Source organism: Lampris incognitus, chromosome 6, assembly GCF_029633865.1.
Source record: "Lampris incognitus isolate fLamInc1 chromosome 6, fLamInc1.hap2, whole genome shotgun sequence".
Taxonomy (NCBI): domain Eukaryota; kingdom Metazoa; phylum Chordata; class Actinopteri; order Lampriformes; family Lampridae; genus Lampris; species Lampris incognitus.
Window position 1 is genome coordinate 17,772,113 of NC_079216.1, and position 16,910 is coordinate 17,789,022.

General features: G+C 44.0%; 2 protein-coding genes across 3 annotated transcripts in view; one reads left to right on the forward strand and one right to left on the reverse strand.

Annotated features, from left to right (window-relative positions):
• The window catches only part of itga11b (integrin, alpha 11b), a 54,872-nt gene extending 50,376 nt beyond the window's left edge, over positions 1 to 4,496 (forward strand). The window contains exons 29-31 of the mRNA XM_056281521.1: positions 561 to 656; positions 1,730 to 1,843; positions 2,832 to 4,496. Coding sequence (XP_056137496.1) covers positions 561 to 656; positions 1,730 to 1,843; positions 2,832 to 2,912 — 291 coding nt within the window. The 3' untranslated portion in view covers positions 2,913 to 4,496. The remainder of the gene's footprint in view (positions 1 to 560; positions 657 to 1,729; positions 1,844 to 2,831) is intronic.
• A 7,300-nt stretch (positions 4,497 to 11,796) lies between these two features.
• Positions 11,797 to 15,075, reverse strand: fem1b (fem-1 homolog b). Of its 2 annotated transcripts, none has more exons than XM_056282237.1 (2): positions 14,713 to 15,075; positions 11,797 to 14,608 (listed from the first exon to the last, which is right to left on the reverse strand). In XM_056282237.1, exons 1-2 carry the CDS (start codon positions 14,958 to 14,960, stop codon positions 12,973 to 12,975), a joined length of 1,884 nt encoding a protein of 627 aa, XP_056138212.1. In that variant the 5' UTR covers positions 14,961 to 15,075; the 3' UTR covers positions 11,797 to 12,972. The 2 variants fall into 2 exon arrangements, with proteins under 2 accessions (XP_056138212.1, XP_056138211.1); XM_056282236.1 differs by having other exon boundaries at positions 11,797 to 14,597; positions 14,713 to 14,787.
• Between the last annotated feature and the right edge of the window lie 1,835 nt (positions 15,076 to 16,910).

The following is a 16,910-nucleotide window of genomic DNA, read 5'->3' on the forward strand; positions in this document are numbered from 1 at the left end:
CCACCTGCAAAGCCATTCCTTTTATAGGGGTTGTCTTGCAAATTGTCTAATTTCCACCTGGTGGAAATTAGACAATTTACCAACAGGTGAAATTGATTCACAAATCAGTGTTGCTTCCTAACTGGACAGGTTGATATCTCAAAAGTGTGATTGACTTGGAGCTACATTGCATTGCTTATGTGTTCCCTTTATTTTTTTGAGCAGTGTAAAATGTCCATATTTTATTTTCAATTGCTTGGTGAGTTTTGAGTTATGAAACTCCAGATCAAGGAAGAGATAGATGATGGATAATATAGATATTAAGTGGAAAGGAAAGACAGAATGATCATGTATGATGGAGGAACAACAAGAGAGATAGAATAGTTTTGGATGTTGGAGAAGTGACAGGGACAAAGATAGAAAATAGAGGGAAACTTAAGGGCCACATGTTTTTTTTAGATTCAAAACCCAGAAATAAAAGAACCCCCCCCCCTAAAATGTACAGCAACAACAACAACCTCTGATAGGCTTTAGTGTACGTGTACCTTGATTTTGTGTGTTGGACTTTGTGCCGCCAGCAGGTGAGGTTCAGATCTTTGGCTGTGGTGACGGCTGCCTCCATCCAGCTGGGACCATCCAGCCACATGTTCTTACAGGAAGACAAGCCTGTCAGACAGGTAAGACATCTATCTATCTATCTATCTATCTATCTATCTATCTATCTATCTATCTATCTATCTATCTATCTATCTATCTATCTATCTATCTATCTATCTATCTATCTATCTATCTATCTATCTATCTATCTATCTATCTATCTATCTATCTATCTATCTATCTATCTATCTATCTATCTATCTATCTATCTGTCTGTCTGTCTGTCTGTCTGTCTGTCTGGCTAGCTATCTATTGATCGTATTGATCGATCTAGCTATCTGTCTGTCTGTCTATCGCCATCTACTGTCAGAAATACTTGTGACAATAGTCTAAATGGTTTATTAGAGCCCCTAATTATTCATTTAACATGAAATATGGTTTATAACTCAAGCTCATAAAGGGAGCAACAGGAAAACTGTCCTTTTGATAGATTTAATACATTTCTTAATAATTTGCTCAAACGGGCATCCGGGTAGTGTGGCAGTCTATTCCGTTGCCTACCAACACTGGGATCCCGGTTTGAATCCCCGTGTTACCTCCAGCTTGGTCGGGCGTCCCTACAGACACAATTGGCCGTGTCTGCGGGTGGGAAGCCAAATGTGGATATGTGTCCTGGTCGCTGCAGTAGCGCCTCCTCTGGTCGGTTGGGGCGCCTGTCCAGGGGGGAGGGGGAACTGGGAGGAATAGCGTGATCCCCCCATATGAAACTCCTCACTGTCGGGTGAAAAGTAATGGCTGGTGACTTCACTTGTATCGGAGGAGACATGTGGTAGTCTGCAGCCAGCCCTCCCCGGATTGGCAGAGGGGGTGGAGCAGTGACCGGGAAGGCTTAGAAGAGTGGGGTAATTGGCCAAGTACAACTGAGGAGAAAAAGGGGGGGAAAATAATAATAAATAAATAAAAAGATAATTTGCTCAAATATCACATCACTGGAGCTCAATCGCATCATGTGAGAGCATCTTTTCTTCAGAATTCAGAACTATTGGGGGCTCAGAAACATATCTGTACGCAGGGATTACTAGCTTCATAGCTACTTTTGGTGGAACTCGTCTTTAAAACACACCAAGGTCACATTTAATTACCTGTCCTGCAGGTGATGCTGGAGATGAGGAGGGAAGAGGATTACAGTGTTCCAATCTGGATTATGCTAGGAAGCACACTGGGAGGCCTGGTACTGCTGGGCTTGCTGGTCCTGGTGCTGTGGAAGGTACACACACACACGTTACATGTATCTGGGGCATGTTGCCTCAGCTGCTATGACAGGTAACTGCAGGGTATCAGACATTTTAGCTGAAGTACTTGGTGTCTGCTGACCTCTGGAACAGGCAGCATCAACGTCTTACTTGGATGGATGTGATCAGAGGGGAAAAGTCCGGGAACTTGTCACACAAATCCCCATTTTATACAAAAAAAAAAATATTACTTTGACATTTTTATTTGCAACATTCTTCCTTCAATATTTATGAAATCCATAATGTCTGTTTTCTGTCTTTACTAACCAAGGATCTTAGTAGGGTGTTGTATTTTAAAAAGAACTACCATTGTTTTGGTTTTTTTTGTTTTGTTTTTTTGGGGGGAGGGGGTGTCAATCTTTTATACAAGTTGGTCCATTTTTAGTAACAGTGGAGGTTTTATTTTGGAGCCTCTCTGTGTCTGTGTGTCCTGTTCCTGAGTGTCCCCCCAAATATGTACCTGCTGCCTCTTCATATGGGGCGGCACAGTGGCGCAGTGGTTAGTGTGGTCACCTCACAGCAAGAAGGTCCTGGGTTCGAGCCCCGGGGTAGTCCAACTTTGGTGGGTCATCCCGGGTCGTCCTCTATGTGGAGTTTGCATGTTCTCCCCGTGTCTGTGTGGGTTTCCTCCGGCGGCTCTGGTTTCCTCCCATAGTCCAAAGACATGTAGGTCAGGTGAATCGGCCATACTAAATTCTCCCTAGGAATAAGTGTGTGTGTGTGTCGGCCCTGTGATGGCCTGTACGCCTATCCAGGGTGTCTCCCTGCCTGTCGCCCAATGACTGCTGGATGGGCTCCAGCATCCCCGCAACCCTGAGAGCAGGATAAGTGGTTAAGATAATGGATGGATGGATGGATGGATGGATGTCTCTTCATATGGGGACATTCTGTTTCTATGTGTCTCCACGTTTGCCCATACATGACCCTGCTATGTTTTGATATGTTGGTACTTTTGCCCCTCAGCTAGGCTTCTTCAAAAGACAGAGACAACAGAAGGAGGAAGAGCAGCCGGTGGCTAATGGCAAAGCAGCAGAGGAGCTATAAATGTGCCTGCAATGTGGACATCACTGAGACAATGCACACAATACTCAGGGAAACTGAAATCCCAGCTGAGACAGCCAGGCAACCAGCCAACCAAGCAAGCAGCCAGCTAACAACAGCCTGCCAGGCAGTCGCCTGGCCAACCGACGAGTCAGACACACTCACAGCTTCTGACCCGGTACCTGGGATGTGCTTCAGGAGTATTGCCTTGCAAAATGTTTTGACAGCGAGAACAGGGTCCAGAACAGTGTGTTCTGACCCAGTAAAAAAAACTATCTAAATATTCGAGCTGAATCTGCCACCAGTACCAAAATCAACATTCTCGTTATATCAGGAGTCTTGTAATCTTGTGGTATAAACCTCTCATACTTCCAGCTGTGCCTGCTTACATTTCAATCATAAGGACACGACGCACCCCGGGGAAAACTCCCATATACCAGCAATTTCACTATGATTTATATTCTAAAGCTACAACTATCATAAAGTATGTGTCTGGCAATGGATTTCATTTCTTAGTAGTTTGTTTTTTCAAGGAAAAAGAATCCATCCTCTTCAGGAATCCATCATTCTGAATGTTCTTCTCAATACCTTTTTGTTCTTCCCTTCTGCACCCAAATCTAAACCCAAATATTAAAACTGACTATTTTGTTAATGGAGTTGCATTTTCAGCCCTCTGCTTTGCCCTGTTGTCTACAGTGGTGGGTCCAGACATATTAGTAGTCCTGTGGTAACACTGCCAGGGAGAGGGGGGTCCCGTTCCTGCTTGGTTCAACTCATACAGAAAAATATCAACAATACCAACCCATGGTGCTAAGATGTGCTGTAGATAAAAGCCACCTCTAAATAAAAGGTGTTTTTTTTTGTTTTTTGTTTTTTTTTACAAGAGTTGCCTTTCACAGACCTGTGGAGCTCGGGAATCATTACAGTACAGCAGCATTATTGTTCCCACCTCACTAAGCCTGTACTTTGATTTACCCATAAGCTTATTTGGGCAAATTTCATCTTCCCTATGTTATTTGACTATGAAATAAAGCTACATTTGGAGTAAACACAATTTTTGTGAAAACCACCCCAACAGAGTTGATGTTTCTATTGTAGTTTCTCATCCATCATCATTGAGATTTGTTAATGAGACTGAAAGAAACCCTGGTATGGATTGTAACCAGTAATGTGTGATATATGTAAATAAGAGAGAGCTTTATTCTTCCAGAACAACAAGGCTCATAACAGATGACTACCTAGCATGGCTGTTTTTTATGTTTGTTTTTTTTGTAATGAAAAAAATAAGTGCATCTTATATAAATAATGTATATTAACTGCAATTATAGAGCTGATGCACTTTTGTTGTATAGAGACAAACTTGAGCTTTTTTTGTAAATATACAACTGTATGTATGAAATTTGTTAATAGGGATAGTGGCATTATTGTGGGATGAAAAACAGTTTCTATGGCAACTATGCTATGTGATGCACAATAACAAGACACCAACTTGCGGTGTTGAGTCCACCCTGTGGATGTTCCCTAGAAAACGGGATCTGAGAGAAAATAACTGTGGAGCTGTCAAGCCTCATTAAACCATGAATTTAGTAGAGTTTCATGTTGTCATTTTGTTCTTAGGGTGGGGGTTGTTACATACATTTCCATCCCACCTGGGAGCTGACCAGCACCACCAGTCTTGTACTGTTGGCTCCTGGAAATCACCCAATACAACTACAGTCTACTAGAATGGCAATATGATTTCTTGGCTTAGGCGATGAATGGGTTTGCTGTAACTGTATGTACTAACTGCACTTTATCAATCAAAACAGAAAATATACACTCTTACTGTGTATAGTAGCAGATGCAAAAAGGTGGCATGTGGGTCTGAGCAGCAAAATTAGCAACAGATGGAGCTGGCCTCTGCTAACATAATGCAGACTTGATTTACCATCATCAAGCACCATGAAACTGTTCCCATCCACTGTCCTATGTGACTTTAGTCTTCCAACTGAAAATCCCATTTTTTAAATTATTGCTACGTCTAATACCGCCACATGTCACCTGGATCCACTTCCAACAACCCTAGTTAAAACATGTCTGCCCTCTATCATCTCCCTGATAACCTCCATCATCAATTCCTCTTTGTCCACTGGTACAGTTCCCCCTTCACTGAAGGTTGCCATAATGAGACCAACTCTGAATAAAACTGGTTTAGACTCCCAATGACCAAAACAACTACTGGCCTATTTCAATTTACCATTCATCTCCAAAATTCTTGAGAGGGTAGTTGCATCTCAACTCCAGATCTACCTTGATAACAATCTTTCAACAATTCCAATCTGGCTTTCGCCCCAAACATAGTACAACAGAAACAGCCCTGGTTAAGATCACCAACGACTTCCTTTGTTCAGCTAATCCCAGTCTATTCTCTATCCTTATCCTCCTTGACGTCACCGCAGACTGTGATACTATATTCCATCAGCTCCTCATGGGTCATCTGGCTAGCATTGGAGTTGGGGACACTGTGTCTCAGTGGTTTGCTATCTAACAGGACACATTTTGTACAGATTCAGAATTACCGGTCAGAAAGCTTCATAGTTCATCATGGAGTTCACACAGGGTTCAGTGTTGGGGCCACTCCTGTTACCTCCTCCCTCTTGGCAACATCTTCCGGCACTATGGTATCCATTTTCACTGTTATGCTGATGATACATAGCTTTACGTGTCCACTAAACCCACTTCTACTCTCCCCTCCAGTACCCTTACTGCTCGTCTCCATGATTTACAGATATGGATGACAAACAATTATCTGAAATTCAACAGTAGTAAAACTGAACTACTCCACACTGACACCAAATCTACACTCTCAAAAAATAATTTTTGCTCACCCCCCATTGCTGGAGCCACCATACCCGTCTCCACACAGGTTAAGAGACTTGGTGTTATCCTGAACAGTAACCTTTCTTTTTCCAGCCACATAAATCATGTCTCCTGGGTTGCCTTTTTCCATCTGCGAAACATCTCCAGACTATGCCCTGCTCTAACACAACACTCCACAGAAATCTTACTCAATACTTTAGTCACATCACGCATTGACTACTTCAATGTGATCCTGGCAGGCATCCCATCCCCAACAAACTTATTCACCGACTTCAACTCATCCAGAATTCTGTAGCACAGATTATTACACATTCATATATTAATACCTGTCATAATTGTAAAAAAACAAACAAACAAACAAACAAACAAAAAACAGCAATAATTTGGCATTTTAAGCCCTTCATACACATTTTTCACCTGCAGATATGCCCTACTGGCCAGGTGCGAGTCCTGACACCCCTGGCCCGGTGCTTATGGCCACCTCTTCTACATTTTCACCCGGGGATGAGGCACTCTGGCCGGGGAGATGTGCACCGTTAGCCTAAAGTCACTTTACCGTAACGGGGCTCACTTTAACGCTTGGGCTCGCAACAACTCTAGTGTCCCCTGGTACACCATTTCTCTTTGCCCAATCACCAAAGTGTGAACTTGATTATCTATTATATAATTTTATGAAATATATTATACAATCAAGTCAAATGAAGTCAATTTTATTTGTATTGCCCAATATCACAAATTACGAATTTGTCAGTGGGCTTTATAAGATGGTGGAACCACCTGAAACAGAGCATGACGCCGCCTCCTACTCAGATCAAATCCAGATCCTCTGCACCATGGCCCCCCTGAAGGAACAGTTCACTCAGCTGGAGGTTGAACTGGTGGAACTCAGGGAACAGGTGAATAAACAACAGCCCAGCAGTCTAGAGGAGTGCCTAGCCAGCAAGATGAGAGAGCAAGACAACAACCTGGCAGTACAGCTGAGGAACGCCCAACAGGAGAGAGTCAACCATGAGAGGAAACTAGTTGACCTAACAGAAGAGGTGAGAGAGAGAGAGAGAGAGAGAGAGAGAGAGAGAGAGAGAGAGAGAGAGAGAGAGAGAGAGAGAGAGAGAGAGAGATGATCCTATTGAAGGGAAAGCTTAAGAGAAGAGAGAGAGAAGTGGACAGCCTACAAGAGCAGCTATCCCTCCACTCTGCATACTACTCTCCCCACACAAAGCAGTGCAACATACACCCCACCTCCCCTACCCCTCCTCCATTCCAGCCTACATTCCCTAACCCCCCTTCAGACCAGTCTACCTCCCCCACTCCTCCTCCAGTCCAGCCTACCTCCCCCACTCCTCCTGTAGTCCAACCTACCTCTGCCACTCCTGCAGTCCAGCCTACCTCCCCCAATCCCCCTGCAATCCACCCTACTTTCCCCACTCCAGCACCAGCACAGCCCAGCTCCCGCCCCAAACCAGAAATTGTGCTGTTAATCGACTCTAACGGGAAATTTATTAAGGAGAGGAAACTGTTTCCAAACCATCACGTGGAGAAAATGTGATGTCTGACAACAGAGAGAGCCCTGGGGCTGTTGACTGAGGCCCAGTTGGGCTCCCCCAACCACATCATTATACACACTGGCACCAAAGACCTGCAGACCCAGAAGGAGAGCCTTGTCACTCAGAAGAGTGATTGAGAAGGCCTCCAGAAATTTCCCCAACTCCCAGATTGTGATGTCCACCCTTCTACAGCAAAAGAACTTCTACTTCGCCACCATCCCACTGATCAATGCCAGCCTCTCCAATGACTGTGACTGGAAGCCCAATGTAAAACTGGCACACCATCCAACCCTGGACTTGAAATGTCTGTATGACCGTGTCCACCTCTACAAGCAGTCAGTCCCAACCTTCACCAAGACCCTGAAGGATATCGCCCTGAACTGAAACCCAGCCCCTCCACCCGAGAACAGCAGAGCAACCTCCACCCCGCTGAGATTACCGAAATGCCACCGTGGATCAACACCCTGGATCCCCCAGCCACTACTGCAGTACCACCAACCCCAGTACTGCCAGCCTCAACTTCCACCCAGGTCAGGTGTCCCCCCCTCCTCCCCACTGCAGCAACACCACCACCGCCTGAAAAGCTACATATCAGCATATCAGCTCCCTCATGCCTCTGGCGCATGTGCTTCCGATGGCCTCACGGTCTCATCATCCCACTTCTGACAGCAATGTAGCGAATTTAGGGGGCAGCCAGGAACCACCACAGCCAGGACGCAAACCTGGGTCTCCCATACCACGGGCAACTACGTTAACCAGTCAACTAAAGGGTCCAACCCCTTAGCCAATGGGCTAGCGAGTCTAGTCATACGTGATCGTTACAATATTTTATAGAACTTCAGATTTAGATACTGTGGATACTAAACCCAGGATCAGAAGCATAGATCCCCTACCATAAGTAGAAGGTTGTACACAGGTTACACGTGGTATTGTAGTGGTGACTCAAGTTGAAATCCTTCATGGCTGATTTCGTTTCAAGGCACACTAAACACATAGGTTTGTCTTTGAATTCCATAAAAAGATATTCTGTCCCCCATCTTGCCTGGAAGACATCGTTCTCTAGGTCGAGTTTTCTTTTTTCGCTGCTCATGTCTCTCCTCATCGCGTGTTGTTGCAGAAGAGGGCCGCCGAGACCAAGACGAGACCATGTGCAAGCAGTTGCTTGGATACAGGCCTCTTGGGTTGGGATCCAGTTCAAATGTGGTCAAATGGCCCGCTTGCTTACAACGTCTGTGAAACAAACAATTTATTGATATTTGGAAACTGACCCACAGGCTGTACTGAGTGAGGACGGGGGCCGAATGCGGGCCGTGGGCCGGCAGTTGCCCATGTCTGTCTAGTTAATAGTCCAGGCAATTTGTATATGAAATTGATCGTTGTTTTTGGTCGTTATGCCACCTTACCGTTTATAAGGGTGGGGGTACCTGCAGTCAGTTGAGATTGAAGAGGTCACTTAGATGAGTGATGAAACTTATCTGTCAATAAACGTTGTGTCCAGATGAACTGATTCAACTTCATGTGATGCTCTTAAAACCCATCTTTTCAACTAGCTTACTGACTTTCGAAGAAAGAAAGAAAGCCTCTTTAATTTGTCATTGTATTCTTACAATGAATTGTATTCATACAACAAATGTGTTCTCTGCATTTAACCCATCCTCTTGTATAGGAGCAGTGGGCAGCTGCAGCGCCCAGGGACCAACTCCAGTTCTTCTTTACATTGCCTTGCTCGGGGACACAGGCAGGAAGGAGTATTACCCCTAACTTGAACTGCATTAACTGCATCTTGATTCAGCTCCTTGCTGAGCTATGCCTTGTTGATTATGTTTTTATTGTTTATTGTACTGATGTTTTTTTGTTTTGTTTTTACCATTTTGTTGTTTATTGTATATAAGGTGACATTGAGTGTCATGAAAGGGGCCATTAAATAAAAGGTATTATCGATTATCGATTATTAGATGGACAACATAAGCATAAGCACCATAAATGGCTAGTTTCTACTGTTAAATAGCCCGGCCTTTATCGGGGGCATTTGCTGGTATTGTTGTGGGTGATAGAGGGCTGAGACCAACAAAGTCAGGCCAAACAGAAATATCTCATTCTTTTACTGTTGTCCACTAGGGGCCGCCAATGATGGATGGCCTTTTACAGTCTTTAACACACTCACTTAAGTGTTTTTGATGACAGCATTTCCCATAGTCCTGTCAGTACTGCGCATCAACTGGGATGTGTCACATACAAACTCCATAATTGCTGGTTTGTTTTTATTAATGTGATATAAATTGTAATTTATAGTTAATAGCGTCCAAAGGAGTTGCATCAAGTGCAACTGGACTTGGTATATATCCGTGAAGACGTTTCGCCTCTCATCCAAGAGGCTTCCTCAGTAATCTGAGTCTCATCACCAGCCAGTCAGACTAGCTTGGTCTAGTCAGAAAGGCACGAACTGAGGAAGCCTCTTGGATGAGAGGCGAAACGTCTTCACGGATATATACCAAGTCCAGTTGCACTTGATTCAACTCCTTTGGAAAACCATGACCTGGATGAATCAGAACATTCAAAGACATAGTTAATAGTGAGCATTAGAAAGTTCATTCATGGGGGAACTTTTGTTACTGTGTAATCTCTTCTATGTTCCAATATATTATGTTCTTATATACATCTATGTTCTGATATTTAAGCTTCATGTGTTTCCAAAAAAGTTCTGCTTGGCATCGTAAGACCTTGTTAATGGGGGCTATCTGCAAAATCTTCCCCACTGACTGAAAAAACACAGCAGTTGATGATTTACCCCCACCATATATTGCCCAGGCCTGCTGGGCAGTCTTATCAAGAGACAGGAGCAGTTGAAACAAGGTGTTTCTTGACCGTTTCTACGGCTCTGCTCTTATTCATCTAAATGACAAGACGGCACCAGAACTCCAGAATCCTGTTACCAGGCAGATTTAGACGTTCCCCAATATTCTGGCATCAGCTTGTTATTACTCTCCAACAATTTCTCATCACAAAGTCTGCAAAACGTTTCCAGAGGTATTGATAACCACCTTGCTTCAATAAGAAATGTTAATAATGCCAACAGGCTTCTTTTCTGTCGAGGAAGTTCAAGTTTGAAATGTCAACATTACCCTTGAAATCTGACCTACATCTAACCGAATACCATCAACTTGGAAAATTCCTATAACTTGGATTTCCCAAAAGCTTTTTTGGACTGAGGGCTGCGCCCCATCATTCACTAAAGCAAAAGAGTGATAGTCTCTGGATGTTGTTTTTTTTTTAACATACACTAAACTAATGCTGACATCACATTCTCTGGTTTCAGGCCAGGCTGGTTTATATGTTGCACTTGGGAACAACAGTACCAGTAATGGTGGATTATGGAAGACTTGGTGTAATATTAACAATGATCTGAACTGGTGCTCCATCAACCAAATGATTTTTCCAGCAGTTAACTGTGTTTGAAAACCTAATGCCTGTTGCAACAAAATAACTGGAAAAAGTGATTTAGTTACTTCTTCTTTCCTCCAATTCATCATGAAAGCTGAGCTGAAGGATAAACAGAGTTTCTCCCGTGTTCGGGTCAGATAACGGACTGAAATAGTTTCCAAGGAGCAACAGAAATCACAATACTTAGAAAGATGATCCAGAGATTTTACACCTCCACACGAGACTAGAGACAGTTGACAAGGGTTCATGGTGACTTTTGTAATCTTCTCTTTCTAGAGGACAAATTAAGATAAACAGCACTCTGGTGGGTAACAGACAGGAGGGTTTTTAATGTGACAGTGGTCAACCTGCAGAAGAGACTACACAGTTGACATGTTTTCAAGTTCTCTAAATGTGGAGGAACAAATGGGAACCGGGCATTATAAATCCTTTGGTTAATTTCAACTATAACCCCACGACCCGTGGAAACCTGTTATAAACACACACCTGCGTTGTTAAATAAAAATCTCAGTTTAAAAAAACAAAATAGCACTTCTCTGTCAGCATGACATCAGTCTGACATGCTGAATGGCACATTATTCTCACCTGACCACCCTTCCTTCCCCTGCCAAAATACACAAATCATCTCCAAAGTCTGATCATGTGACTTGATAAATGCAGAACTGATGGATATTGAACAGATACAATCATTATGAAGGAGAGGACTGCAGGAGGCTGACAGGGTACAGTCCATCTCAGAGGACTCACCTTCTTGCCCCTCGCTCTCTCCCGGGTCTATCTGTTACAGGAAATTCTCCTTAATCAAGTACACAACCGTAGGTCACATCTGGTGTGTACCAGTAAAACAGAATCAAACAAGTGTTTCTGTGGCATTCAGTTGAAAACACCGTAAATACTTGGCACTTGCCAAACAGAGATACTCTTTCCACAGATGTTCCCGAAAATACTTGAAAAAGTATGACACTGTTTTCATATATTTCCACAATAATGGAGAGCGGAGAACAAGCTCGAGCAGCAGAATTGGTATCAAAACTGGTTGGATGTGGTGATGCAGACTTCAACATGGTGTCACACATGCATACATACATACATTTGGGGTGTCATTGTTTGAAAGAAGTGAAATAAGTTGTTTCACACAGGGAGGACATTCACAGTAACAGTTGTTAACATTCATTAACAGCTTTTGTATGGTCAACCTCTAACAAAGCCCACAGCCTTAACCAACTCCTGTTCTGCTTTTGGGTGTGTGAAAACATGTCATGCACGTATGTCTACCAACTGAGAAGGCGCTGTCAAGGCAAGTTTTTTTTTGTGCAAAGTCAAATGTGGCCGTTTCTAAAATAAATCTCAGATGACTTCAAAATCCATTTCAAAGAATACCGTGTTCAATAAAACCTTCTCAAAACATTGATAATGAAATAAAACACCACCATAAGTGTACATTCTGCAATTTAATCCTATGACTTCAGTTTGGCTTTCTGTTATATAAGTGATTTTCTGCTGTTGTTGTGAAAAATATCTGAAGAATCCTATTTGTGTGACCATGGATAAGAAGCATACTCTCCCCCTCCCTCTCTAGCTTATTCTGATCTGCAGGACTCACATCGTCTTCCCTCTTCCAAGGCAATGTCTGTCCCCGCAATGTGGATAAGGCAAAAGACTCAGAAAAATTACCTCACTATTCTACTCTCTGTGGAGTTGACTGATAAGTTTTCTACTGGACCTTGTTGGCACTGGAACTAGTACCAACCCACAGCTCCACCACCCCAAAGAAGTTGTGTGTACTCTCCAATGACATGAATCCTAGTTGTGACATATTCAAATTTAGGGCTGCTAGTGTAGCAGGAGTAAAAAGATGAGGGGCCAAACTAGGGTTCTAGGATATTCAGAGAGGAGGCCAACTACCTTGCTGCTTCCTCCTAATGCCTAGGAGAACCATGATAATGATTTGCAATGATCTGGTGACAGACAGATGGACAGACAGGCAGGACTGCTGCCTGTGGCTGCTGGTACTTTGCCATTCAAAGTTAGAATAGAAAAAAAGACACCTTTTTTTTTATAAAAAAGCAAAAATGTTCAAAAACTCTTCATATCAAATAAAGTCATCCCAGCACCATTTTGATTTGTTAAAAAAAATTATAAGAAATTCCTAGAAAGAACAAAAGAGTTTGTCCTTGTTACTTTTCAATGTCAAAGAGTTCTCTCGGCTGGCTGGGTGTTCAGTGGAACTCCACAAACTCCTCAAGGGTTTTGGGGATCTGGTTACGGTAGGTGATTTGGTGCTGCCGGACAGCACGGGCTGCCAAGCACTTGAGGCTCATCTTCATTTGAGTCTTCAGCAGGATCTCTGATACCCCAGTGGTGCTCTTGTCTAGCGGTGTCTTCTTCTGCTTATTGGTCATGTCTGTATGAGCACCAGCTTCTACTAGGCTGATGATAATGGCGTGTAAGGTTAGAAAGTCACTTATTGGCCGGTTGTACTGCACGATGACATGCAGTGGACTGTTGCCCTCATGGTCGATGGCATTGACCTGCGCACCGCAGTCCAAAAGCAGCTTGGTGACCTGTGCATTCGGGAAGCTGCAGACGTCATTGGTGTGGAAGTCATCTACTGGCGTGCTGGAACTGATGGCCAGGTGGAGCAGGGAGGAGCCTTCGCGGGAGCGCGGGTCCAGCTGGATCAAGTTGTAGATCTGCTTGTTGATACGGGCACGCTCCTCCTCACTGCAGGTGGTCTTGGTAGAGATGCAGACCAGGTACAGGAAAGTGAAGATGTTGGACTCATAGTTGTCCATTGCCTGTGGCAGTTCAGTCTCGGGTGCCGCCTGTACACGGGCCATGCTGCGCTGGATCTCTACCACACTACATGAAAGCACCTGCTCCACGGCTGGGGCTGACACAGGCTCCTTTAGGTGGACCATCTGTGAGAATACCTGGGCAAAGCGCAGCAAGTCCTTGTGTGTGTTGCGATTGCCCTTCTGCCGTAGGCGAAGCGCATGGAGCCACAGCTTAATGCACTGCTCAAACTCCATGTTGTCAGCAAAGACGGCACCACGATAGATGATAGGATGCGACACATCAATGTTGTCTGAGCCCAGGATGCGCTCCCTGACCATCAACCCCTCCATGTGCAAGGCATCCCTGTCCCCCCGGATGGCTTCCAGCTCCTGGGGTGTTCGGCACTCACTGCGACCCCCATAGGCCTCAATGGGTGGGAGCAGCTCTTTGGTGATGATGTTATCTGGGTCACGGTGACGCTCTAGCATGGCCAAGTACAGGTAGTGGTAGGTCTTCGATATGTCATAGTTCTCCCGGTCATTGGCAAATGAGGCACCTAGCAGTTCCAAAGCCTCAGTGCGGCTATATGGGTCACAGTCTGCATGGGCCAGTAGTAGCTCCACTACGTCAGCCTTGCAGCTCTCTGCAGCAACTTTAAGTGGTGTCATGCCATGTCCATTGACTACCATGGCTGCCTGGCAACGAACCAGCTCCTTCACAATATCTAGGTGGCCCGCCTCTGCTGCAAAGTGCAGGGCTGTGGCTCCACAGTGGGCCTTGGCATTAGGGTCTGCCCCTTGCTCCAGTAGGAAACTCACCACATCCGTGTGGCCCTTGTAGGCGGCAATCATCAGGCAAGTGTTGTTGTACTTATTGGTGATGCTGATGTCTGCATTATTCTCCACCAGGTAGCGGACAATGTCTAGGCGTCCATCAAAGCAGGCTGCCCTGAGGGGAGTGGAGTTGGTGATGGTGGTGTGGTTGACATTGGCATGGTGACTCACTAGCAAGCGCACCACCTCAAAGTGTCCTGCTCCAGCTGCACACCACAAGGCTGTGGCCCCGTCTATAACATACCTGAAGGACAGGCAGTAGTTAGCAAGTTATGATAGGTACAGTAGGAACAATAATTCATTTTTGGCTAACAGCATGAAGTTAAGTGTGAATGTGGCGACACTAACCCATCGAAACGCACTGTGCCGGTCTGTTCGGTATCCACCCTGTAGTGGTCCAGAAGCAACCGGACAACTTTGTCATGTCCGTTTCTCGCTGCAATGATGAGAGGAGTGGACCTTTGGCCAGCGAGGTGAGTGACAAAGCTGAGCAAATACTGGGTCTCTGCCTCGGAGTGATTGAGCAGCAGTGCAGCCAACGTCAAGACTCGGCCCTCACTGGCCGCTTTGTAGACGTACCCAGCCAGGGACTCCATTTGGGCCCAACAGGTAGCCAGTACCTCCGCTTTCTTCGCAAGTGACGCCCACGATATGAACACCACAGCAACCCGCCTCCCATTAAAATACTGAGGGGATCACCAGCACTCACATTAAAACGTCCCTTATTCCAAGTAAACGCAACCAGGAAACGATACGCACACTTTTTAGGAAAGTTTACTTTCCGATACGTCTCATCTAGGTTGTAGCCTGTCGTCAATCTACAGATAACGTCAGCCAAATATCTGCTGAGCGAGCTAACTGTTAGCTTCACTCAGCTATCGTTAACGAGCTAATGTTAGTAAACAAACAAGCTGGCAGTTTTAATTCAAAATAATATAAAATTGAAAAGAGCGTCACCATTTTGGTTCGTCCTTAAATACGCAGCCGGTGTTATTCGTACGAAGGAAGCCCTAAACCTGAAATGTTGTCTAAGCAAAAACATACCACTTTCACCTTTGCTATTCAGTGACTTGCCGGAAGTTAGTGTTCAACGGAAAAAGAACTCCGACTCGACCTCTTCGCTAGGAAATAATCGTTCCGCACTTGCAGGAGGTGTGTGTATAGTACATTATTTTAAACCAGATATTGTACAATGTTTAGTAATTTGTTTGCACTGGATCTGTACAGTGACGTTAAAATTATAGCAATGATGACGAGGATAAAACTGAGGTAAAAAATATTACCTATTCGTCAGGTGACATATTTCTTGCCTGTAGGCAGAATTGGTAGAATTGGTCACCTCACTCTCAGAATTTCGCACAAACTACGCGGTTGCTCTAAATACTTAATTCACAATATATATTCTAAACTCAAATAACAAGAGAAAGCTGTGCGAAGGTTTAAATTAAATAATTTTACGAATTACAAAAAATAAATTAAAATACAAACAATAAACCAATCAGAGCAAGTTTTGAGTTTGAAGGTTCTTCACAAGGCCTGACTTAAAATTAACATTTCTGTGAAAGTAGGAAAGTTATGTTTTACTAGTCCATTGGAACTATGACTCTAACACAGAGGTCTGCGTAGGAGTGTGTGAGTTTTACTTTCAGTTTCTGTCTGTCTGTTTGTCTCTTATTGGATGCATTCTGGCAGTTAATTAAAAAAAAAAGTTTGAAAAGTTTTTTGTCATATGTTACTTTTGTGTTCAACTGAAAGTCATGCAGTAAGTAGTTCAGTAAATTTTTACTGACCAGGACACTCTCTCTCTCTCTCTCTCTCTCTCTCTCTCTCTCTCTCTCTCTCTCTCTCTCTCTCTCTCTCTCTCTCTCTCTCTCTTTCTCTCTCTCTCTCTCTCTCTCTCTCTCTGCCTATGTCTATATCCCCGGTGTTACTTGGTGACAAAAGCTACTGTCGTCTCCACCAGTTAGGATATTAAACTATTTTTAATTATTTCTCAATAGCAACCGCATGCTAAACAAGTTCCCTGCTTCCCGGATTACAGAGTACTCGCGTGACTCCTGTGTATTGGATACGCTTAAGCAGACAGATGTCCAGGTGAAGAACTCAGTGTAATCATATCCATCTCTGAGAAAGCTGCCTTAGCAGCTTTACAAATTTAGTCATTGGTTTCTGGGTCTTCCTTTGACCATCATGTTTTAATGGTGCTTCTACGTTTTTCACAAACATCCAACAGTAGTGAAACATAACTGATATGGATCTTATGACTCATCTTCACCATATCAACTGTACATTGATCTCTCAGCAACTGTCAGTCAGATTTTGTAGACTTGCTTCTGCTGTCTTCTCTCTGTGATTTGAAATACATCTTACAGTTAGCCACAGGCAGTTTATTCATGGCTACTGTTTTTATCTGAGCAAATATCAGTTGGAGTATCAGATTCCAACCATGCCCAACCAGATTACCAGATTATTGTCATTTATTAAAAGGGGAGGGGGTAGAGACAGATTATGGGTTTATCTCTAGGCAACTAAACCCCCTGCATCAT